The sequence below is a fragment of the Mustelus asterias genome, chromosome 7 (genome assembly GCF_964213995.1).
Source record: "Mustelus asterias chromosome 7, sMusAst1.hap1.1, whole genome shotgun sequence".
Classification (NCBI taxonomy): domain Eukaryota; kingdom Metazoa; phylum Chordata; class Chondrichthyes; order Carcharhiniformes; family Triakidae; genus Mustelus; species Mustelus asterias.
The window spans coordinates 25,043,836-25,070,321 of NC_135807.1; the positions used below are offsets into that span (position 1 = coordinate 25,043,836).

General features: G+C 45.0%; 1 protein-coding gene across 1 annotated transcript in view; it reads left to right on the plus strand.

Moving 5' to 3' along the window:
* Positions 1 to 26,486, plus strand: part of adgrb1a (adhesion G protein-coupled receptor B1a) — a 650,625-nt gene that overhangs the window by 590,521 nt on the left and 33,618 nt on the right. Inside the window, exons 30-32 of the mRNA XM_078216994.1 lie at positions 6,169 to 6,264; positions 15,123 to 15,162; positions 17,888 to 18,531. Coding sequence (XP_078073120.1) covers positions 6,169 to 6,264; positions 15,123 to 15,162; positions 17,888 to 18,531 — 780 coding nt within the window. The remainder of the gene's footprint in view (positions 1 to 6,168; positions 6,265 to 15,122; positions 15,163 to 17,887; positions 18,532 to 26,486) is intronic.

Below are 26,486 nucleotides of genomic sequence, written 5' to 3' on the forward strand. Positions count from 1 at the left end.
ACTGAGATGCTATTCCTGCCTCTCCGCTGATTCCTGGCTCGGAAATCCGTCACTGGGAGATGCTAGTGGAGCGCAAATGCTTGCGGGAACCCCGTGAATTGCCCCCGCGCGATTCTCCTGGCCAGCTGTGCTAGAAAATTAGTACAGTGGGATGGGAGAATTGCCCCCGTCAGGTCAGAAATGTGGGCTCCACATAGCCAAACTTTGTAGCCAATAACTGGTGGAAGCCATTTTCTTTCTTTCGTTCGTTTGTTTATTTGTTTGATTTTAATTTGATTTATTGTTGTGACATACAGTGAAAAGAATTGTTTCTTGCGCACTATACAGACAAAACATACCGTTCATAGAGAAGGAAAGGAGAGAGTGCAGAATGTAAGTGTTACAGTCATAGCTCGAGTGGAGAGAAAGATCAACTTAACGCAAGGTAAGCCCATTCAAAAGTCTGACAGCAGCAGGGAAGAAGCAGTTTTTGAGTCGGTTGGTACGTGACCTCAGACGGTTGTATCTTTTTCCCGATGGAAGAAGGTGGAAGAGAGAATGTCTGGGGTGCGTGGGGTCCTTAATTATGCTGGCTGCTTTGCCGAGGCAGCGGGAAGTGTAGACAGAGCCAATGGATGGGAGGCTGGTTTGCGTGATGGATTGGGCTACATTCACGACCTTTTGTAGTTCCTTGTGGTCTTGGGCGAGCAGGAGTCATACCATTCATTTGTTCATTCGTTCATTCTTGCTGCCAAATAAAGATTGCAAGAATAAGAAGAAATAGATAGAGGAAATTGAGTTTATTACTGTTTTTTTTTTAATGGCACGATAATTGGATTGCTCTTGAATTTCAAATTGGGGTCCGTGGAACGGATTCAGTCTTCTGGGGTGAATTGTATCGGATGCCATTTTTGTGCAAACGTTCGCAGGTGAACAGTGAATTTCTGCCGCTAATTTGCAGAGTCAGCAGGCAGTTCCTGACTTTAGTCAGCATTGAATGTTGACTTGTTGCCAATGTGGAGCTCAGTACTCCAGCGAACATCCTCTCTTAACCTCACATGGCTGAACATCTGTTCTTCAGCAGGAAGGCGGTCCATCCACCCGCAGTGCCATTTAGAGGGATCGGCAGCGAGGAGTTGTTAGTTGTCAGTGAGTTGGTGGTTGATATCTTCTGGCTGTGGCAACAATTCAAAACGTCTCGGGTGCTTTCAGTTTAAATTTGCAGTGCTTTACAGGGAATGGGTACGGTCGGTGCTAAAGGACTTTTTGCTGATTTCTGCACAAACTAGGTGCTCCCAATCATGAGTGCCTTGGGGGTACAGCAGAGTTGAAGAATGGCCAGGAGCCATGTAAGTCAGGAGGAGGAGGGAGAGCAGGAAGCCATATCCAGGGTGTTCAGGAGGCAATTCGCCTAATCTAAACCTCAGGAAGGAACAATGTTTTTGAGATGGCATTATATGGCAAGTCCCTGGGAACCAGGAGGATGATGAAGAGAAAGCAAGGACGAACCCCAGAGAGTCGATTTCTTTCTGGGATGTCCATGAAGAACTCATCCAAGTCTGAACCCAGTGACCACAACGCCAATTCCCCATTCAACACCTCACCTTCCCTGCCAACGACCATCAAGAATCCACAAAACTGAAAGTAATCGCAAAATACACATTGCAAATGAAACTTTGAAATCAAATCATGCCGTATTTCACACAGAAGTCAATGAATTACCTTTCTGGGTTCTCCTTTTGCCTGTCTTCCTGTAGTCTTCCATCTGCCATTACCTGGTCCAATGTAGTTCCTACCCTGCAGCATGACTGACGGAAGACTGCTGAGTTTCACTGGACAAGATAACAGTTGGCCATGGAAAACTACCTTAAACAATTCTGGTCTCAGACGGCCCAGTTGCCCGCTGAACCATCTTGGCATGGGCTGGCTGGCTGATGAGCAGCCACAAAGGCACTGGCAGTGGAGGGAGAACAAATTCTTTCATCTGAAGAGAAGGCGGACTTGTGATCCATGGAGCCACCCACCCAGGGTCAAACAATCCTTGTCTTCTATTGGAGGGCAGATTTCTGTATGGCCATGACATCCCGCAAGCCTCTTTGAATGTGGGAATCAACAGCCACGAGGCCAACAGTCCGACGTTGCGTCTGAGCGTCCACTGCAACTTGCACCTTGCTCCGTGCTAGTGCTGGATTCCTCTGCCCCATGACTACAGGCTCCATGACACACCTCCATTGAAGTGCTCATCAGAATCCTGTGCACTGGAACATGTATGCAACTTTGCCTTCCAGCCCTGTGTCTCACCGTACGCAAATCTCATCTCAGGTCGACCCTTTAAGCTGTACAGTGTCGGAATCTGTAATCTTGGCTGCAAGTGTGAAATCAAGTAATGGTGCTGCCTCTTATCACTGTCATGTTAGTGTTTCTCCACTGCATGGTCAGGTTGGAACTCTTGGGTATCAGAAAGGAAAATAAGAAAAGGATAGGGTTGCAGTGAGGGGTATGTAGTTGGGGGAAATAAGAGGTGCTCACTTATGCCAGCTGCAGCTTTTAAATTGTAAGGGAGTGAGGAGAATATGGTTTGTGAGAAGGAGGAATAGATATCAGGAATGCTATCATCTTAGTTAGGTAGGTCCTATTACTGGCCAAAGTCTCAAGAATGGTCGTCCCAATAATGATCAGCCCCATCTCCTTCATGGTGATCCCTTTGCAGTCATGCTTGTCCACCCAAGTTAGCTCCTGTTGCCTTTGATTGTGCATCATATTGTTCATCAAGAGAGAAGGGTGTGTGGCAGTGGGTGTAGCCCAGTGTAGCCCAGTGTGTTTGGGTGATGGTCCTGCAGTAGTTGAATAGCTGACAATGTGTGCAGGCTCTGAGGTGTGAGCATGCGAATGTGAGGGTGAGGTAAGGTGTGTGAATGTTAGATGCTGAGTGCTTCTCGATGGAGGTGGGTGAGAGATGGGAGGATGGTGAATTGAGCAGTCAGAGGGAAATGGTGTTTGATGATCCATTCACTGATCCTCCTGTGAGGTCCCTGAATTTTTCATAGCACTGCATCCAGGGCTTCAGGACAGGACCCCTGACATTGACCTCCATAACTCTCCACCCCTGTTATCTTGTGAACGTGTGTCCGGAGGGTCTCTGGGGCCCCCTGCAGATACATCCACCTCCTCCACCAAGACCTCAGGGCAGCTTCGGGAAACTTGGCATCCCACACTCTCCCATGTTGCGTCATTCCTCATGGTTTCCCAAGTCAAATCCACTTCCTATGTCACTGCCAACACCTGCGCCAGTCACAATGCCCATACCCTTTAAGAGATGGAGGACAGTGGTGCTGGGAAATTATGATTCTGGGGCCCCTACTGATGTGCGTAGCCCATGTACATCATGCTTACTACAGGCTGCTTGGCACAGTTATGCAAAATACGCAAGCAGCACAAGCTGCTGTGTTTTACATTGAGAAGTCGGTTAAATGAGCATCTTAATCTCCGCGTTAGTGTTTGGGGGCTATCCAATCCAGCTAGAGTGTACAGCCTAAAAATGTTGATAGCTTGCTCCGAGGTAATCTCAGTGGATCTAACTGAGGGGGTCAGAATTAGGGACGGAAGGCAGAATTTTATGGTCCCCTACAGGCAGGGGTGGATGTAAAATGTTCTGGGTGTCTCCCTTGCTTCCTGCCGCACCACCGCTGACCTCAACCCCGTTAATCATTTTATGGCATGGGCAGCATGGCATGGGTAACAAGTCTAATTGATCTTTAATTACCTATTTAAATTAGAAGGCTGCCAATTTTGGCACCTGCCACTCCCATATTATGAGGGTGAACTTAGGGGTGGGTGGGGGAGTGGGCACCCGTCCTATTTTATGTGCCCCCTCCCACCCCCAGTTGAATACAATGTGGCTCATCATCACCCCTATCACCATGCACCTCTGTATTTCGTATGTGGACTTCTGTCCTGCCTATTAGCATTGAAAGTTTCTGACCTCAGAATAAGCGATGGGGTCCTGCATCGTTTAGAATCTTGCTTTGCCACGCTTCTGCTGATCGATCATGGGCCTTGAAATTTCAGGCCCATAAAGTTACAGAATCACGGAATTGTTAGAATGCAGAAGGTGGCCATTCAGCCTATCGTGTCTGCGCTGGCTCTCCAAATGACCAACTCACAGTGCATTTCTCCCGCATTGCCCGTAACCTTGCATGTTCCTCTTTCTCAGATGATAGTCAAATGCCCTTCCGAATGCTTCGATTGAACCTGCCCCCGTCACTTTCTCAGGCAACGCATTCCGGACCTTAACCACTGGACGTGTGAAAAAGTTATTTTCTCAAGCTGCTTTTGCTTTTTTTTGCCAATTATTTTAAATCTGTGCCCTCTCATTCTCATCCCTTTCACAAGGGGCAGGGTTTCTCCCTAGCTACTCTTTGTAGATTCCTCATAATGTTAAATAGATTTATCAGATCTCCTCTAAGACTTCTTTTCCCCAAGGAAAACAGTCCCAACTTCTCTGAGCTATCTTGATATCTGAAGTTCCTAATCCCTCGAGCATTCTTGTGAATCTTTTTGGCATTCTGAATCATGCTTCTTTAATTGTTTTAAGGGGTTAGCAAAGGCAATATACATGAATAATATTTGCTGCAATCAATTAAAGGCACCTAATTAACGTTTATTAACTATCCACCACTTTACCATAAGTAAAGACAATCAAGCAACGGTGGAGAGCAATCTCCAGAGTGCTAAAAATGGGAAGCAGCCAAGACAACTCGACACTATGATCATAATAATGGTAGAATCTTGCTATCAGTGCCATTGGCGAATAGTTCAAGAAAGGCATAGTTTACTTCAGTCCAAACTTCTTCTTAATGCTAAACTTAATGTTAATGCTTAATGTTAATGTTTCCTTCATGGGCAGAATTTCACAGTCACCCACTGGTGGCTATCCAATGTGTGGAGGAGGGACATACAATTCTGTGGGTTTCCTTCCCATTTACCCAAAACCTAGCTGCAGTTTCATGGGAGGCGGAGGGGTTGGAAAGGGTGGGGGAAGGTCCTGGTGAGTCTTAGGCCGGCTGGCCGGCCAACTCTCACCTCAATTGAATCACAGAATCTTTACAGTGCAGAAGGAGGTCATTTGTCCTATTGAGTCTGCACTGGCTCTCTGAAAGATCATTCCACTTAGCCCCACTCCTCTGTCTTATCCCCGTAATCATGCACAGTCTTTCATTTCAGATAGCAGTACGATTTTGTTCTGAATATCTCAAGCGAACCTGCCTCCATCACCCACCCAGGAAGTTCATTCCAGACTCCAAGCACACACGAGATGAAAAAAGGTTTTCCTCGCATCACTTTTAGGTGCCTCCTCCCAATCTAGCCTTTGCAACCCATTGCCGCTCTTCTCATCCACCCTGCCTCTTGCGAGGTCATCCCGCCCTGTTCCCCGTCCCCAAAAGAGCCCCAGTACTTGCTTTCCATGAGGACCCTGTCTCCTCTACGCTGAGACCGGATATAGTCAGGGCAGTGGCCATTGTTTCCAGTGGCAGTACTGGGACTGGAAAACTCCCAGCCAATCAGAGGTGGAGGTCCGGGCTCAGATCCAACGAGCACTCCACAGAGCATCAATTGACTGCGGGGAAAACATCTGGGTGGGGGCCTATGTGTCGCAGTGACTGTTTCAATGGCAAGGCAGGAAACACCGCTGTCCAAACAATTCTGCCCTATGTGTTTTACCACCAAACAGTTTTGATCCAGTCACGCTGCCGCTGAGGGGACTGAGGGGAATTATTGCTTCTTGTAGCTAAGGTAACTAATGCGTCTAAGTCAAAATGGCTTCCTGTCAGAATGGCTACCTGTTGAGATCAGTTCACACCGTTGCCCTCAGTAACTCTGTCGAGCTAATTTCCTTTGTTGGCATCAGCGGTACTCACTATTTAAATAAAATAATTTAACTGAAAAGACCAAATTTTCTTTGATGCGATGCAACTTAAATGATATGATGACACGTCAAGAAGTGAACACTGATGGTGAGACAAAGGTTCACCATGTTTACCTTGCATATATTTGAGTTTGGCTGTGCATTCAGCTGCATGAGGCATCAGCTGTTTACCCATGGGTTTTTGAACTCCTCCGTACCTAATCCTATTCTTCCTCCGTTATTAGTATTTTAATTTAACCGGGAACTCTTGTCTCACTTCACAGGTTCAGGACGCAGTGAAGTGTAGAGTTGTAGATCGACAAGAGGAGGGGAATGGAGACTCGGGGGGATCATTTCAAAATGGACATGCACAATTAATGGTATGGACCTCTGTGCTAAACAAACAAAAAAATACCACGCTTGTGTTGAATGCTTATCGACCTTTCTGGAATGATTGCTTGTGAGAAATATTAGAGCAAGTTCTGCCGTGCTGGCTGAGGGTTCTTTCAATCTAGTTTTTAACGTTTCTCCCAGGAGGTAACACATCTGCTGCTGGGTGGAGTGTATTGGTGATTGTGTTGCATAGCAGAATGAGACAGTCAATTGACCCACTGACCTTTTTTTTCTGCCCATCCTTTATTGGGTATATTCATATTTGCAATTTCACATTCTTGACAAAAACACAACTATTAGTTTGACCAATGGTGCTTTATATATGAGTCTATAGTGAAACCAAAGGATTCACCATTCTCATTCTGGAACTTCTGGGTTATAGCTGGAGGTATTAAGTTACACCAGGAGAAGTCCCCTTCCCACTTCCATCCCAGTAGGTTCCAGAACTACTGAAGTTATCCATTTATGCTTTGTCAGTATCATCATTGGAGAAATTAGGTTTTGGTTCTCAAAGCGAAGAAGAAAAGTAATATTTTCTCCCATCCCCATTCTTTTTACTCTTTAGAGGCGTCATGGTGGCAAAGTGCTTAGAACTGCTGCCTTACAGCGCAGGGTCCTGGGTTCAATTCTGCCCTCGTGTGACTGTCTGTGTGGAGTTTGCACGTTCTCCCCGTGTCTGCATGGGTGTCCTCCGGGTGCACCAGTTTTCTCCCACACTCCAAAAGATGTGCGGTTTAGCTTGATTGGCCATGTTAAATTTCCCCTTAGTGAAGCTAGCAAGGTAAACACGTGGGGTTATGGGGATAGGGCCTGGGTAGGATTGTTGTTGGTGCAGGCTCGATGGGCCGAATGGTCTCCTTCTGCACTGTTGGGATTCTATGATTCTTCTGAAGATGCTAGTCTTACTCGCAGTATGTTTCTGTGGGATAAACATGCAAAAGTAAGGGAAACACAAACAAGCAAGAGACCGTGAACTGTTCTTCCAATTTATTAAACAATAGATTACAACCTGAACAACCCTTTCATCAGGAGTCACTGAAAGGTGACCTCCTGAGCAGCCAATGAGTGTCAGAAAGCAGCTCGAGATGATGGGGCATCACAGTTGTGATCATTTCTAACCTTAACCATTGTCTGGACACTGCGTAACGATCAGGAACACTGGCCAATCTACTTTTCCTTTACCTGAAGCTAGCTGTAGTGCTGCTACTTCCAGCTGGAGTCAGCTAATAACACAGAACAAAATTTAGGACCTTCTTAATATGTCTCCCCATGTCTGGGGAGTATCAATGAATTTATCCCTTAAATGTAGGAGGAAATTGTCAAGTCATTCAATTGTGGTCTGTGTTTATCAGATAATTAAAAAGGGAAACCTTGGCTGTTGTTTGTTGCAGTGACATTGTTAGCAACAAAACGGGTAAAAGCTTAATGGAAAATGGTGTGCGTGCAACAAGTGGTCGATCTGCTACCATCTATTTTGTGAGCTCACTCAAACTGAGCTTTGCGCCTAAATACTATCAAAGTATTGGGTAAGTAAGGTGGGAGGAGGCTCATATCCTTCATGGAGCAAAAGCACCAGCATGGACCTGTTGGGCTGAATGGCCTGTTTCTGTGCTGTAAATGTGTTTGGGACACTGTTGTCCACCAATTGATTGTTAGTTTCAACTGTTTGACTCAACTGCAATGAAAGCTCAGGATTTCATTCCTTCAAACAGTCAGTATGAAATGCCCAAGGGAGTAGGCTTACCATTCCCTGAAGCACTGTTTCCAGTGCTGTAAGACAAACATCTTGATTGGAAGAGTGTAAGAATCGGTATGCAAATGAGTCAGGCACCACGACACTTTGGAGCACTTTCTAATTTTTGATGAGAAACTCATTTCAAATCATTTTTAATAACCAACAGAATGTTAATGGTCAGTATTGATCATAAATGGGGTGGGGGAGGGGGGGAGCGGCACAGTGGTTAGCACTGCTGCTTCACAATGCCAGGGACCCGGGTTCGATTCCCAGCTTGTGTTGCTGTCTGTGTGGAGTCTGCACGATCTCCCCATGTCTGCGTGGGTTTCCATTGGGTGCTCCGGTTTCCTCCCACAATCCGAAAGACGTACATTGACCATGCTAAATTCTCCCTCGGCGTACCTCTGGATTCTGGCGACTTGGGGATTTTCACAGTAATTTCATTGCAGTGTTAATGTAAGCCTACCTGTGACGCTAATAGATATATAAAAAATCATCAGAATTCGGAGCAGGAATGGGCATTCAGCCCAACAGCCCTGCTCTGCCATTCAATGGGATCATGGCAGGTCTGATTAATCTCCCCTCCTCCCCATTTAAAATAGGAGGCCTCTTATTTTTAAAGCTTGCCCCCTAGTTCTGGATTTCCCACAAGAGAGGAAACATCTTCTTAGCATTTTCCCTGTCAAGACCTCTCGAAATTTTTTATGTTTCAATAAGATCACCGCTCATCCTTTTAAACTTCATTGAATATAGGCTCAACCTGGTCAACCTTTCCTCAGAAGACAACCCCTTCATCCCAACGATATTAGATACCCACCTCAAAGAACTGAGGGCATTGTGGCTAAATTTGCAGATGGTACAAAGATAGGCAGAGGGACAGGTATTGAGGAGACAAGGAGGCTGCAGAAGGACTTGGACAGGTTAAGAAGTGGCAGATCAAATACAACATGGAAAAGTGTAAGGTCATGCATTTTGGTAGGAAGAATAGAGGCATAGACTATTTTCTAAATGGGGAGAGAATTCAGAAATCGGAAGCACAAAGGGAATTGCGAGTTTTAGTTTAGGATTCTCTTCAGGTTAACTTGCAGGTTGATTTGGTAGTTCAGAAAGCAAATGCAATGTGAGCATTCATTTCGAGAGGACTAGAATACAAAAGCAGGGGTGTACTGCTAAGGCTTTGGTGAGACCACACTTCGAATATTGTGAGCAACTTTGGGCCCTGTATCTAAGGAAAGATGTGCTGGCCTTGAAGAGGGTCCAGAGGAGGTTCATGAGAATGATCCCGGGAATGAAAGGCTTGATGTATGAAGAACGTCTGAGGACTCTGGGTCTGTACTCAATGGAATTTAGAAGGATGAGGGGGAGGGGGGGGGGGGGAATCTCGCTGAAACTTACAGAATAATGAAAGGCTTGGATAGGGTGGATGTGGGGAGGATGTTTCCATTAGTAGGAGAGACTAGGATTTGAGGGCACAGCCTCAGAGTAAAGGGACGACCCTTTAAAACTGAAATAAGGAGGAATTTCTTCAGCCAGAGGATGGTGAATCTGTGGACTTCATTGCCACAGAGTGCTGTGTAGGCCAGGTCACTAAGTGCATTTAAGACAGAAATAGATAGGTTCTTGATTGGTAAAGGGATCAAGGGTTACAGAGAAAAAGCATGAGAATGGAGTTGAGAAACTTATCAGCCATAGAACACAGAACAGTACAGCACAGAACAGGCCCTTCGGCCCACAATGTTGTGCCGAACTTTATCTGAAACCAAGATCAAGCTATCCCACTCCCTATCATCCTGGTGTGCTCCATGTTCCTATCCAATAACCGCTTAAATGTTCCTAAAGTGTCTGACTCCACTATCACTGCAGGCAGTCCATTCCACACCCCAACCACTCTCTGCGTAAAGAACCTACCTCTGATATCCTTCCTGTATCTCCCACCATGAACCCTATAGTTATGCCCCCTTGTAATAGCTCCATCCACCCGAGGAAATAGTCTTTGAACGTTTACTCTATCTATCCCCTTCATCATTTTATAAACCTCTATTAAGTCTCCCCTCAGCCTCCTCCGCTCCAGAGAGAACAGCCCTAGCTCCCTCAACCATGATTGAATGGCGGAGCAAACTTGATGGGCCGAATGGCCTAATTCCGCTCCTATATCTTATGGCCTTATGGTCTTGTTTTGTATGAGATTTGAAAAAGGAGATTTAATTTTTTCTTACCAGATGGTTCCTCACAAAAATTAAAATCCCAAAAATCCCAGCCTCTTAAATGAGATTGAACATTACACAACTGTTCAATCATTCTCCCGACACCTGTCCATCCTCGGGTTGCCATTGATCCGAAACTGAACTGAACCACCTTGACCTGGAAATATATTGTCGTTCCTTCATTGTCGCTGGGTCAAAATGCCAGAGCTCCCTCCCTAACAGCACTGTGCCTACACCACAGGGACTGCAGCAGTTCAAGAAATCAGCTCACCATCACCTTCTCAAGGGCAATTAGGGATGTGGAATAAATGTTGGCCTAGTCAGCGATGCCCACATCCTGTAAAAAAATGAATGAAAGAACAGCATGTTCTTCATGTCCTTCCTCACTTGCGAGTTGACATACAGGATTTTGAGGGAGTTGACAGGGTAAATGTTAAGAAGATGTTTCCTCACATGGCGGAATCTAGAACTGCGGGGGGAACAGTTTCAAAATAAGTGGTCTCCCATTTAAGATGGAGACAAGGAGGAATTTTCTCTCTGAGAGTTGTTCATGTTTGGAACTCTCTTCATCAGTGGGCCCTGGAGGCTGGGTCACTGACTATATTCAAAGCTGAGTTGGACAGGTTTTTGACTGACAAGGGAATGGGTTACAGGGGACGGGTGGAGAAATGGGGTTAAGGCCACAATCAGCTGTGATCAGGGCAGCACGGTGGCACAGTGATTAGCACTGCTGCCTCACAGCGCCAGGGACCTGGGTTCAATTCCCAGCTTGGGTCACTATCTATGTGGAGTTTGCACATTCTCCCCGTGCTCCAGTTTCCTCCAACAGTCCAAAGATGTGCGGGTTAGGTTGATTGGCCATGCTACATTGACCCTAGTTTTGGGGGGATTAGCAGGGTAAATATGTGGGATTACGGGAATAGGGTGGGATTGTTGTCAGTGCAGGCTCGATGGGCCGAATGGCCCCTTTCTCTACTGTAGGGATTTTATGAAAGAGCATAGCAGGCTTAATGGGCAGAGTGGTCCTCTTTCTTACATTCCTATGACACTCCACTGCTCTGGTACTGGAGGAGCAGAGCAGCAGCTGACAGGAATCCAATTTTAGGCTGGGTTCAACGTCCATGAAATGACCAGTAAGACTTTTATCCCCAATGCAAAGATATAACTTTATGGCTTTACACAAGAGTGTATTGATGTAAATCTGATAAATCTGTGCTGTATACTGCATTTAGATCGGGCCTTTCCTGACCTGGGAGGCAAGGGATGAGATTGCAGAGCCTTTGGCTTTGATCTTTGGATCCTCGCTGTCCACGGGGATGGTGCCAGAGGACTGGAGAATGGCGAATGTTGTTCCTCTGTTTAAGAAAGGGAATAGAAATGACCCTGGTAATTATAGACCTGTTAGTCTTACTTCGGTAGTTGGTAAATTGATGGAAAAGGTCCTTATAGATGGAATTTACGACCATTTAGAAAGATGCGGATTAATCCGGGATAGTCAGCACGGTTTCGTGAAGGGCAAGTCGTGCCTCACAAATTTGATTGAATTTTTTGCGGAGGTGACTAAGTGTGTTGATGAAGGTAGGGTAGTTGATGTCATATACATGGATTTTAGTAAGGCGTTTGATAAGGTCCCCCATGGTCGGCTTATGATGAAAGTGAGGAGGTGTGGGATAGAGGGAAAGTTGGCCGATTGGATAGGTAACTGGCTGTCTGATCGAAGACAGAGGGTGGTGGTGGATGGAAAATTTTCGGATTGGAGGCAGGTTGCTAGCGGAGTGTCGCAGGGATCAGTGCTTGGTCCTCTGCTCTTTGTGATTTTTATTAATGACTTAGAGGAGGGGGCTGAAGGGTGGATCAGTAAATTTGCTGATGACACCAAGATTGGTGGAGTAGTGGATGAGGTGGAGGGCTGTTGTAGGCTGCAAAGAGACATAGATAGGATGCAAAGCTGGGCTGAAAAATGGCAAATGGAGTTTAACCCTGATAAATGTGAGGTGATTCATTTTGGTAGGACTAATTTAAATGTGGATTACAGGGTCAAAGGTAGGGTTCTGAAGACTGTGGAGGAACAGAGAGATCTTGGGGTCCATATCCACAGATCTCTAAAGGTTGCCACTCAAGTGGATAGAGCTGTGAAGAAGGCCTATAGTGTGTTAGCTTTTATTAACAGGGGGTTGGCGTTTAAGAGCCGTGGGGTTATGCTGCAATTGTACAGGACCTTGGTGAGACCACATTTGGAATATTGTGTGCAGTTCTGGTCACCTCACTATAAGAAGGATGTGGAAGCGCTGGAAAGAGTGCAGAGGAGATTTACCAGGATGCTGCCTGGTTTGGAGGGTAGTTCTTATGAGGAAAGGTTGAGGGAGCTGGGGCTGTTCTCTCTGGAGCAGAGGAGGCTGAGGGGAGACTTAATAGAGGTTTATAAAATGATGAAGGGGATAGATAGAGTGAATGTTCAAAGACTATTTCCTCGGGTGGATGGAGCTATTACAAGGGGGCATAACTATAGGGTTCGTGGTGGGAGATACAGGAAGGATATCAGAGGTAGGTTCTTTACGCAGAGAGTGGTTGGGGTGTGATAGTGAAGTCAGACACTTTAGGAACCTTTAAGCGGTTATTGGATAGGCACATGGAGCACACCAGGATGATAGGGAGTGGGATAGCTTGATCTTGGTTTCAGATAAAGCTCGGCACAACATTGTGGGCCGAAGGGCCTGTTCTGTGCTGTACTGTTCTATGTTCTATGCCCAAAGCACTTGACAGCCAGTGAAGTACTTTAGAAGTGCAGTCGCTGCTGTCATATAAGAAACAGCAATTCACAAAGGTACACTTTGGTTGGAATTTTCCACTCCCTGCCATGTGTTTTGCAGCGGCGGAAGCAACCCATCATTGGCTGGCGACCGGATCATTCGGTCCCACCATTGTCAACGGGATTTCCCCTTATTCGCACCCTCCTCCACCGGGGAACCCGTGGCAGGGGATTGCTGTTGGGGAGATCGGATGATCCTCCCCCCCCCCCCCTCGGGAACAGCCAGAAAATCCCACCCAATGTGTGGGATTGATAGTTAACGCAACCAGTCAAAATCATCAGTTTCACCTGGCACTAACGGGTAGTAACAATCTCAAAATGTAGACTTTCCTGCCCTGTCAACATCAGCCAAGTTGCTGGCTCTATTTTGACAAGGACTTATTGCCGGATGTTCAAAGTGCCTGTCTTTGTAGGCCCTTTACAATGTAGGAATCAGGATCCAGTGATACAAATAGGACCTTGATGGCCATTTTAGGTCATAACTGACTGAAGCCTGTGTCGTGCATTCTCTGACCAGTTTCACAGACAATAGGCCGAATGGGCAAAGGTAAGTGCCGGCTTCAGGGTGGGTTAGAGGCCTCTCAATAAGACAAAGGTTGCCACCCTGGGAGCTCTAACCTCTCTGATCACAATGCAATCCCCTCCACCCCCCTTCCCCGCACTACCATCACGCTAAACAAGTTAAGCAGCCATACTAACCTGATCCAGAGCTTCAATCTGCATCAAATTACCTATCTGACATCCTGCAGCTCACATTAAATTTAAGTTAGGCCATGGCCACAACATTATGGGATACCTCTTGCCGGTCTCACAGTGGGTTGGCTAATATGGTCCATCAATTAGTCAGCCAATCGTAAAAATTAGGCCTAATATGTCCTTGATTGAGTGCTTGGGAAAGTGTGAATTCATCAAAGAGGCGGCATCTGTACTTTCACATTCATCTTGATCAAAAAATAGCAGCTCACTGTAATAGGCTTTTTGCAATGTAACACCCACCATCCTGCAGAGAAGATGAAACTCTAGCTGCAGTACGATAAACTAGTCGTTGCAAATTGGGAAGGGGCAATGAGCCATGAAATGTGGAGACTATCTCCTGCCATTTCACAAAGGGCAACTCAACCAGTGAGTTGGTATGATAATGCAGCTGCACTTTTCTTTCCAAGCAACCCTTTTTGAATTGAGGAATAAGGTAGACACTGCAATAACTTTGGCCTGTCACCATCAAACAGAAGGTCATGATGCCAAATGTGTCATTTCTATTGTAGACTTCTTGCTTACCATTCAGGTCAGAAACAGGGAAAAATAAGAAATGTAATCCAGTGCAATTGCTTAGAACGAGATAGCGCATGAATAAAGTTCTACTCGAGAAAGATAAACATGTTCTTAACCATAGGATCCTTCCAAATCTGAAATTTTGTTATGGCATTAGTTTGTCTAGAAGTTTGCTTTGTGACTTATATATTCCATTATTTTCAAATGTCTTGCAAGCCATTTTGTTCTGTTCAGAGATGGAAATTAGACTATGACAAGGTAACTAACTATATGTCTTTCACACTTTTGTTCATAAGTAATAAGATAAGCATGTTAATAAAGCAATGACCAGTGTTTGAATTCCACTGAATAGAAGGGTAAATTATGTGACACATGGCCACTGGTACAACACCTCACTTGGGAACGTGGACTGAAGAATTGGGCACCAAGGTCAGTACACGCCAATGATAGTTCTTCCAATTTTCCAGTGATTGAACTATGGCCTGCATTCTGACCTGTGTCCCTGTCAAATGAGGTTTCTAAATCGAGATTTGCCTTGCCAAGTTTGCGCTCTGGAGGAGTCTTCTGATCAGTCTGCTCCTCTATTGGGCAGCTGCAAATGCCTTTACAAGGTTAATGTTGAGGCCAGTGAATCATTCAGCAGAGCAACACTCAGCCTGGTGCAGTTTAGAGTCAACAGTGTCTGTCACAGTGGCTCGATGAGAACTAACTGATTGCATTAGTCCTGATTATTGAAGCAGGGGAGGAACAGTAACTGTCAGGAAAAAGACACCCAGCAGCAATATCTATCATCACTTCTAAACTGTTTTTCCCTAACTTTTATAGACTGACTTTGAAAAGGATGTAGATATGGCATGTAGATCAGGTAAGTGATTAAATAATTTTGTATAAGATTTACAATCTTGTTTAAATGGAATTTTATTTTCTCCGTCCTCTCCCCTGAAAGATTTCATGCTGTGGTACCATTCTACAGGTGCCATCTGTCGCTTTGGTTAAATAAGTGGGAGACAGTGGTGTAGTGATAATGTCGCTGGGCTAGTAATCCAGAAGGCCCTAGCTGTTGCCTTGGGCAATGGGTTCAAATCCCACCCTGGATTTTAAGTTCAATAATAAATCTGGGAGGTAAAGTTCATCTCAATAATGGTGACCGTGAAACTGCGATTGAGTGTTGTGAGAAGCCATTTGGTTCACTCATGAAAATCTTGAGGGAAGGAATTCCTCCCTTGAGGGAAGGAAACTTGCTGTCCTTATTTGGTCTGGCCAATACGTAACTCCTGAAGACCGACAGCAATGTGCTGCCCTCTGAAATGGACTGGCACGCCACTCATTTCAGGAGCAATTAAGGATGGGCAACAAATGCCCACAACCCATGAAACAATTTTTTTTTAAAAATCACTGACTATTACCTATGATGTTAAAAAAGCTAGAAAACGGTGGAAATATTCAGTGGGTCTGGCAACATTTATGGAGAGGAAATCAAGAGTTAATGTTGGTCAGGCCCAGAAGCAGGTTCTGGTGCAAGGTCATCGACCTGCCTGAAACATTAACCCCTGTTTGACATTCCCCTGTTTTTATTTCTGATTTCCCAGCATCTGCAGCATTTTTGCTTCAATATCAATGATTATTTGCTGGGCTGTTTTCCCAGTGGTGGCATCAAGGATATGCCCAGTCCCAATCTTACCTGATGCTCACATCATCATCATCAATCGGATAATCATCAGGAGGTGGTTAGGATTTTTCAATTCCCTCCAAACAAGTGGCACCACAGCTACTTCCAGTGTCACGACTGATGCCCAAGCTGGTTTTATTGGAATGTGAAAGAGATGAACATACACCATGCTGTTTCCACCGCCCCCCACCACCTTTTTGTTTTAACAACTCACCTGTGCTGGCCTTCTTACTTTCAATATTGTTAAACTCTGTCTGGTGATGTGGGCTGAATTTCCTTGGAGCTTCTGCTGCTCAGCTGTTGTCACTCGAGTGGAGACCCCATTTTTGGGTGCAGAAGGGGCTTTCCGTCGATGAGCGTGAGGAGACTCGGAGGAAAACTCACCCACTTTCATTTTCTGTGCTTTACTGACTAGGGTCAGGCACTTGGCCAGTTGCTGCAACCGAGGACTCATTAAGAGGTCATGCCCCAACTGGACACTGTGCTTCGGGAATATTAATTGAAGGTGTACATCCAGTCAATAAAGCACTGGAAAAAGAAACCTGTTGTGTGATATTTGCTTGTTTGAAGTGTAAAATATAATTTCCAAGACCCTCTCAGGAGTGACTTTAGACTAGACACTTTATCTGATTGGTTGCCTCTGAAACAGTTATAATTAAAGCATACAGCCAGAATTTCACTTGCTGTTCTAATGGAAATTTTGTACTTGTAAACTGCACATTTTAGAATTAATAATTTTCCTTGAGGGAAGCTGAGTGTGGGTGCTGATGGATTGTATTGCAACACTACTTGACACACAGTTTTAGTTATTCTTTTTTTAAATTCATATTCTTTTTAGTTTATCAAGGTGAAGGATGTCAGCGCTGGGGAGTGGAACACTTTTCTACTTTGAGAAAGCAGTGTCAGGATCAAGCACTCCCAGGTTAGGAATAGCATGGGCTAGATAACTGAATGAAGCTCCCTCTACTCTGCACCGACACTACACATTTAATCCCCAATCACTGGACAGCACACCCCCTCAACTGCACTTTACATGTCCATTTATGACACCGGCCAACTTGATGTCCTCTCTGTGTGAAATTGCCAGTTTAGTGCTAACGTGTACTGTGGGATTGTCACAAAGAGCTGGGTTCAGGACACCTAAACATCAGATGAAAGTAGACAAATCACATCTCAAAGAAAGTTTCCTGTGAAATAGCCGACACAGAAAGGAAAACTTAAATAAGCAGACGATGCAGAACAATATATAAACTAACTGGGGAGATTAAAGAAAACAAGCCCTTTATCATTAATGTGCAGAGAGTTCTATGGGTGAAAAGTGTGGTGCAACACAAACATAATTGTGATATTTTAAGGCTTTAAAATGGAGATTTTGTGAGATTCTTTAGACTTTGGTGCAATAGGAATGTGCTTATAGATAAATTTGCTTAGCTATGCTAAGGAAGATGTAAAATCTATGTTCAGATATAAGAGTGAGGCTAAAAGAAATAGAACAAAGTCACATAAATTGTTGACTTTGTTCATATATATATATATATGCTTATATCAAATTGTGTTAAAGTAATTTACTGATTTATTGTTAGCATTATAGCATTAAAGTATTCCTATATTTGAATAGCTTCATTACCGTAATGTTAGTGTTTTATTACAGTGAACACAAAGAAAACAAATCCCGGTCACCCAGGGAGACTGTAGCAAATCAATTCACATTTATGTAAATAGAGCCCTGAATGAGGTTCAGTAAAAGAGCTGTGAACGTCTGGTGGTCCTGTTAGTGATTCCCTGTGCATGTCGCACTCTGCCACATGTTGCTCGCGAATACGCACTCACAGAGCCACCCAGAAGAACTGTCTTAAATGATGTGCAGCATCGCTTTTTTTCCTACTGATGAAACGTGACACAGTTATTCTCAATCTTACAGTGCTAAACAAAGATATCAACGCCGTCAGAACAGGAACACTCACGGGGACTCTGAAACGCTCAATGGTCCATGATGAGGACATGAAAATGAAATTCACCCATCAAAAGTTGTCCGGCTTCTCAAGTCTTCCAGCAAATGTGTCGAAGATGCATCTCCAGGGGTCACTCAACTACCCAGGATCATTAAACATGAACGAGTTTAGCGACCACACTTTGAAAATAAATAAGAGCGAACAGCCAAAATCTATATATATATGCGACGGCGACATTTTCAAGCAGTTAGAGTCGGAACTAGCGCGAGGAGAGGAGCAAGTGATAGATGCTAACTATGTTATTTTGCCCACCAACACCTCAACCCTGAGGCCCAAACCAAAAGACGATAGCAAATATAATATTAACATTAGTCAATTGCCCCAGACTAGACTTATTCATCTCAATGCAGACAGTGGGTTTTGTGCAAAAAACTCACCAATGGATCACGTTAACATTACTTGCAATGAAAGGGCTTCTCCTGGTCACCAGACACAGAGTTCTGCAAATGAGACGCAGCTCCCCAATAACCTGTGTGACACTGGTGATTCAGGGAACTCGGGGATGGTGTCCAAAAGCGAGACAGTTTCTACACTATCCACAAGCTCGTTGGAGGTAAGGAAGCAAAATAGGAATTTTCTTGCTCAATGTCAGATTTCATTTTACCTCTTGGGTGTGCGATTGGCGGTAGCACTCACATTGGCAGAGGAGCCATGGCAGTTGAGGTCCACAAATAATTACCTGAAAGGTCTGTTGTAAGTCTGTTATAAATGTGAATTGCTACTGTTTGCTGTTAAATATTATAATGGCTTCGTCGCACTGTAATATGCAATGTTAGTATGTTGTTTTAATTGAGAAATTTCCCCACACTACCCATTCTATTTTGACTTGTGCCTTTGCAGGGGGTTTGCAGAAATCAGATGATTCTCTGCAGGATGGAAGGGACAAGTGGAATACAGGTTATTCCAGGTTAAGTTCACGGACTTTGTGTGCTGTCCCAAGCATTGTCAAATGAAAGCATTAAGAACAACTGCCTGTTCACCTGACCACGGCTTGGTGTCAGAATGTTAAGGGGAGGTTACGCGAAGTGGAAGATGAAAAATTATAAACCAGACCAAAAATGAATAACTTCCAGGATAGGAAGTGTCATCAAATCTGCTTGGGTATCAGAGTTTTTGTTACCTCTCTCCCCCGTTTTAGTCCACTTTGAGTCACCTCAGCAACCAGTTTTCCAGGATAACAGAATCCTTACCACCCTTCATCAGAAAACAATAAGAAGCTCTTGTTGGAAGCATTATACTTGCCTGGAATTATTTAAAAATGGTTTTCATTTCCTCATGTGCCAATGTGATGGCATTGAAAAGGCATTGCTTGCGTTTCCCCAAACTTGCCGTAGTTAGGTAAGATCTGTGGCATTTCGACCCAGAGGACTTACCAGTGATGTGCAACTGCTGGACCTCCTTCTCCCTGGATCTTGACAAGGGTTAACCTGTTTATTTTCAGCAGAATACTGCCCCCACAAAAACAGCGGAGAGAGGAATTGCAGTCAAACGTGTTCAGTGATTGTACATGATCTAAGACCTCTGCTGAGAAGAGTTTTGGGTGTGTTAAGGTTTGAAAGTTAATAAGCATGGTATCATTTCATTACATTCAGTGAGATGAGAATACAGTTGCTGCCAAGGTATGGTGTAGGATTGGGGCAATGACAAGTTGTGACTGCCAGCTGTCCATATCTCCAGAACAAAGAAGCAGTAAAAACTGGGAAATAAGGATACTGGAATAAAATGGCCTTAAAGTGGAACGCCAATTCAGACCAGTACTCTTATTTCCTAATTTTTACTCCTTTTTATCATCCTAAAATTGGCAGACAGCAATTGGAAACCGGTGCATGGGAATTTCAGCTGTCTTTTGGATATATCAGACCCGCTTGATACAAATTTTAGCAGGCCTGTGGGTGGGAGACCAGCACACCCATCTGAAGCCAACTTAGGGCTGCGTACATATACAAATCAGGGTCCTCTGCTGTTGGTGGGAGAACTAAAGGCTGCTCGGAAGAACAACCCAACAAACTCCTGCTACTGGTGGCCACATTAAAATATTTGGCTGCCTACCTGTTTGAGACCCCTCCTCAGGATTGACTGGCCGGTGGGCTCAGAGTGAAGGTTGCTTCGTACCCACTTCCCAAAATGGGAGAGCTAAAATGGCTGGCATGTTTGATAACATTTCTAGCTCTCAGGCATCCAATTTGTCGACTTCATATCAGTTTTAGGCAATAATTGGTGATCACCCCCGAGCTGCGTACAATGGATGTGAACCGTCAAAAATTGTTTTCTGTTGTCACATAATATTTCTTTCCGAGGTGGTTGACCTGTGCATTGAAGCCTTTGATTTTATTCCAGTCAAATTTTCCATTGATTTTTGTTTTGGTATTTCTCTTTCTTATCAAGTCATCATGTGAAGCCGAAGCATTTTATTTCACTTGTGGGCATAGCTTACACGCTCCAGACTTGACTCAATAGCTGTGTCAAAAATGGAGAGAACTGCGTTCTGCGTTTGCATCCATGCAGTGTTTTCACAAGAATATATTTTATTGAGGACTTTGGTGAACTATCCTTCAGGTTTCCCCTTCTCCTGCCATGTTCATCCCTTCTCACAGTTACTTCTATTAAGAACCGAGAGGCTGCCGTGGCAGGAAAAACGGGCTCCACAAATGATGTCCTGTGGTGGCAAAATTGGAAGAAGCTTTCACCAGGCAAGGAACAATCCCGGCAGGCTTTTCCCATTCCCGCATATAGTGAAATAAGTTAGGAATCCTGTTATTACTTAGGGCAGCATGGTGGCACAGTGGTTAGCATTGCTGCCTCACAGCACCAGGGACCCAGGTTTGATTGACGGCTTGGGTCACTGTCTGTGCAGAGTATGCCTGTTCTCCCTGTGTCTGCATGGGTTTCCTCTGGGTGCTCCGATTTCCTCCTACAGTCCAAAGATGTACTGGTTCGGCACATTGGCCATATTAAATTCTCCCTCAGTGTACCCGAACAGGCGCCGGAGTGTGGCGACTGGGGGAATTTCACAGTGTTTCACAGAATTTCAATGCAGTGTTAATGTAAGCCAACTTGTGACACTAATAAATTAACTTTATTAAAACGCATGACTAACTATCCAATTGAGCGCACACAGTGAGGCCATGAAAGATATCAATGATAGTCTGTCAAAATGGAAACATGGATCCCACCTCCTACCCCTGAGGTAAGGAATCAGATGTGACTGACCAGTTTGCCTGGTCAGAATTAAATTGCTGATAACATTATTAATTGAGCTGGAGCAGTCCACACAAGAAAATGAGCTTCCGTTTGCCAAATGGGAAGGCTAGTTTACAAATTGCTCATAAGCTTAATTATTGTAACGATTGGAGTTATATGTACACTGGCTAGTGTTCATCTCAATCACCTATTATGCTTTAGAGCTACTAGCTCTCTGCGCTCTGGCAACAGTCATTTCTTTTGACACCCTTTCCAATAACGACCGATCATGAATAGAAGTGATGGTAAAACTGGAAGTGTCATCACATGAAGGAAAACAGAGACGCAGAACATGATCTCTTTGTCATTAACTTTCAATTCAGATTCTTTTATAATTCTTTCAGTGGATGTGGGCATCGCTGTCTGGGTCAGCATTTTTATTGCCCATCCATAATTGCCCTTAAAAACATGGTGGTAAGCCACCTTCTTGAGGCACCACAGTGCTGTTAGGGAGGGAGTTTCAGGATTTTGACTCCGCGACAATGAAGGAATTGCAATATATTTCCAAGTCAAAGTGATGAGTGACTTGAGGTGAACTTGCAGGTGGTGTATTTTTTCCTCATACATCTGCTACCCATGTCCTTCTAGGTGTTGGGAGTTGTGCTTTTGGAAGGTGCTGTTGATGGAGCCTTGGTGAGTTGCTGCAGTGCATCTTGTAAGTGGTGCACACTACTGCCACTGCACGTTGCAGGTGGAGGGAGTGGATGTTGAAGATGGTGAATGGGATGCCAATAAAGCGGGTTGCTTTGTCTTGGTTAGTGCCGAACTTCGTAAGTGTTGTTGGAGCTGCACTCATCCAAGCAAGTGGAGAGTATTCCATCACTCCTAACTTGTCCCTTGTGGAAGCTGGATAGGCTTTGGTGAGTCAGGAGGTGAGTTACACTCCTCAGCATTCCCAGCCTCTTACCTGTTCTTGTAGCCACAGTATTTATATGGCTGGTGCAGTTCAGTTGATGGTCAATGGTAACCCTCAGGATGTTGTTGGGGGATTGAGCGATGGTAATGCCATTGAATGTCAAGGGGAGATGGATGAATGGTCATTGCCCCGCACTTGTGTGGCGTGAATGTTACTTGCCACCTATCTGCCCAAGCCTGTAAGTTGGCCAGGTCCTAATGTATATGGGCATAGCCAGCTTCAATATCTAAAGAGAAGCATTGTTCAGTCATCAGCCCACATCCCAATTTCTGATTGTATGATGGAAGGAAGATCATTGATGAAGCAGTTGAAGTTGGTTGGGCTTAGGACACTACCCTGAGGAACTCCTGCAGTGATGTCCTGGCACTGAGATAACTGACTTCCAACAACCGCAGCCATCTTTCTTTGTGCTACGTATGACTCCAATCAGTGGAGGTTTATTTCTCCTGATGCCCATTGACTCCAGTTTGCTCGGGCTCCTTGATGCCATACTCAGTCAAGTGCTGCCTTGTGGGGGTAGGGCCTGGGTGGGATTGTGGTCGGTGTAGACTCGATGGGCCGAATGGCCTCCTTCTGCACTGTAGGGTTTCTATGATTTCTATGATTCTTAATGTCAAGGGTGGTAAATCTTACTGGCTCTTTTGTCGATGTTTGAACCAAGGCTGTAATGAGGTCAAGAACTGAGTGGCTCTGGCAGAACCCAAACTGAGCGTCATTGCGCAGGTTATTGCTAAGTGCCGCTGGGTGGCACTGTCGATGATCCCTCCCATCCATCACTTTTACGAATGAAAGGGGTAACTGAGGAATACAGGTAAGTGCATAGATAAATGCGGGGCGAGACCAGAAATTCCCACCTGAGGTCAGCGGAGATTTCTGTTGTCGAACCGTTGCCCGTGCCGATTCTGTGGCGGGCGAGGTGCTAGAGTTCCAGCTGGGATCTTTTTAATAATTAAAAGTATGGTTTGATTCAATAAACTACAGTTTCCTGCTGTACCACGTTTCAAATAATTAAGGGAGATAGTAGCATTGTGATCTTTTCTTGGACAAGTAATCCAGAGGCCTGGAGTAATGATGTTTAGGCATATGTTCGAATCACAGTATGGTAGCTGGGGAATTAAAATTCAGCTAATTAAATCTGGAGTTTAAAAAAAAATGTTCATGCTTGTAACCATCGGGTGGCATGGTAGCACAGCGGTTCGCACTGCTGCCTCACAGCGCCAAGGACCTGGGTTCAATTCCCAGCTTGGGTCACTGTCTGTGCAGAGTTTGCACTTTCTCCCTGTGTCTACATGGGTTTCCTCCAGTTGCTCCAGTTTCCTCCCACAGTGCAAAGATGTGCAGGTTGTCAGATTGGCCATGCTAAATTGCCCCTTACTCTGCTAATGCTTTGGGGACCCAGGTTCGAATCCCGCCACGGCAAATGGTGGAATTTGAATTCAATAAAAGAAGAAATATCTGGAATTAAGAATCTACTGATGACCATGAAACCATTGTTGATTGTCTGAAATACCCATCTGGTTCACTAATATCCTTGAGGGAAGGAATTCTGCTGTCCACACCTGGTCTGGCCTGCATATGACTCCAGAGCCACAGCAACGTTGTTGATTCTCAACTGCCCTCCAAGGGCAACTAGGGATGGGCAATTAATGTTGGCCAGCCAGCAATGCCTGGGTCCCATGAATGAATTAAAAAAACAAGTCCATGTATCGAACCTTTTGTCTTAAGGCAACCCGTTCATTCCAGGTATCGATCTGGGAAACCTCCTCTGAACCGCCTCCAATGTATTTACATCCTTCCTTAAATAAGGAGATGAAAACTGCACACGGTATTCAAAATGTGCCTCACCAATGCCCTGTATAACTGAAGCATAACATTCTTACTTTTATGTTCAATTCCTCTCTTAATGAAGAATAGCCATTCCATTAACCTTCTTATTACATGTGATTAACTCGAAACTGCCTGTGAAATAGCCTCACAAGCCACTGGGTTTTTAAGAAGGCAGCTCACCACCACTTTCTCAAGGGCAGTTCTGGATGGGCAATAAATGCTCTCCTTGCAGCAGTGCACACATCCTGTGAATGAATAAAAAAAGTGTAAAGGTATAGTACCAGGCAAGCTGATCAAGAATTGAAATTTGTATCAGAGGGCAATCTAAATCACTCCAGGAGAGAATAGCTTGATATGTTTGATCGTTAAAATGTCATCTTGTTGAATTGAAGAAAGCATTTGGTTTTTGTTTCATTAAACTCGGGTGTTTTCATGAGATTCAGATTTTCATGAAGTCAGGACGACTCCGCAGAGGGGTGAAAATGATGGCCGGTTCCCACTTCTGGGAGTCCCAGCCCCATTCCCAAGGTTTCTGATTCTCAGAAATGCTGTTTAAATGTGTGAGCTGGTTTGTGTCGTAAGCCCGCACTCTGTATTCCCGACCAACAGGGGTTGCTGTGTTCGGAGGCAGGCTGTTCAAAAGGCCCACCTCAGTCTCTTGGGACCTTGTCCTCGGGGAAACCAAACACACAAAAAGTCCTTCAGCCCTCTCCTCTCACAGCCCCTTCACCCTCCAAACATTCTCCATCACCCATCTATGCCACCTCATGCACCCAGCAACCCCCTAATGCCTTCTATGTCAAGCTCTGCCTTTCCAACTACCCCCCACTCCCTCATAAAGTATGCTAGGTGGAGAACCCAGCAATTATTAGAATAGTGGAACAGCTGCACCCCAGAGGAAGCATTGTTTGATTGGTAGCTCAGGCTCTCTGATCTCGGCAGTCATTGTCACGATGGGCCAGAACTTCTGAGGAGTGTCAATCACTGTTAGATTGCCACGTCTCTCTTGTTTCACCTACCTTAGTTAGAAGCAAGACCTCCCTCGCCTGACCTGCCAACTGGGGACTGGTGAGAAATGTGCAGTGTATCGGCTCCTGGGACTCATCAGTTTGGAGCAGCAGGATTGGAGGAAGTGAAGCTACATCCACATTGTATGGCACTAGCTGCTGTAAAGCAGGTAGGTTTAAATGTCCCATCCATTTTGAGATATCTGGGAAAAATCAGGACTTGTGTAATTTAAGTGAATGAGGGAAAGGACGGAGAATAGACAGTAGGATGGGTTAAGGTTGGGGGGGGGGGTCAGTGGTCAGTCAAGGGGATAGGATGGGTCCGGGGGTTAGGATGGGTCATGAGTTGTTGGATGCATCGAGTGGGTAGGTTGGGACTGGGAGTTTTGGGTGTCAGTTGGGGTGAGGGGTGGAGTGTAGTGAGTGGGCGGTGTGTGGAGGTGTAGTCAGGGGGGTAGTTAGTGGGTGGAGGGGTAGTTGGGTGGTTGCCGGGTATAACTGGGTGGTCAGGAGAATCGTTGGGAGGTTGAAAGGGTAGTCTAGCTGTGGGAGATGGTCAGGGAATATAGTTGGTAGCGTGGTGGGTAGTCGGAGGTCCAGTTGGGTGTGAGGAGTGTTAGTTCTATAGTTACCCAGGATTAAAAGTGGTTCTAATTCTAACATTTTCCTGGTAACTATACTGCCAAAGAGAGTTGGAACCATTCAAAGTATTTGGTCTAAATTGGAGTTTTGGTCGTGCAGGGTATCTGCCCATCAGAAGTTTGAATTTCCTGGGTAATTCCCACGCAGAACTTATTTGGGGATTTCCGGAGGATCCCTCAGCACGTTTTCTGGTGTACCTCAAGTGTATAAACCCTGGAGATTGGAAATCGGGGCCATTGCTGTTAACACAATTTCAAGGATTTGTGGTTTGTGGCTTTTGAAAGATTTTTTTTTAAGAATAGGAGAAATATATCACTGAATTATATTTTTCAATGTTTTATTTCACACATCTCACGATACATGATATTGTTCATTGGTTAGAATGTGCACAGTTGGTCAATGGGCATGGAGGTGCCAGAGTTTGGCATGGAGGCATGAGGTGCCTGAGGGGAATGGGTGGAAGTGCAGAGCCTGGCATAGGGACCATGAGGGAACATAGGCAGTGGGTGGAAGGGCAGAGCTTGACATGGGGGCAGTGAGGCTAAGAGGAGTGATGTAACTTGGCATAGATGGGATGAGGAAGACCTTTTGAACTTACCTTTTAAAAGATTCTCTCATTCACACTCCGGTCCATGACTTCTCTAAGGGACTGTGAGCCATGTCTTTCTAAATCCTTGGATCAATTCCATAAACATTTTGGAGGAGTAGGACATGGCTTTCCCGCAAAGGAGTCGTACAGGCCAGGAGTACCAAATGCAAACTTTTGACAGGAAGTAGCCCAGAGGTAATCCTGAAAATTAGGGACTCCAAGAATGGGGCCGAGAATCCCAGAATCCAAAACCACCCACAAGGGCTCCCTAGTCAACCCTACTTGGT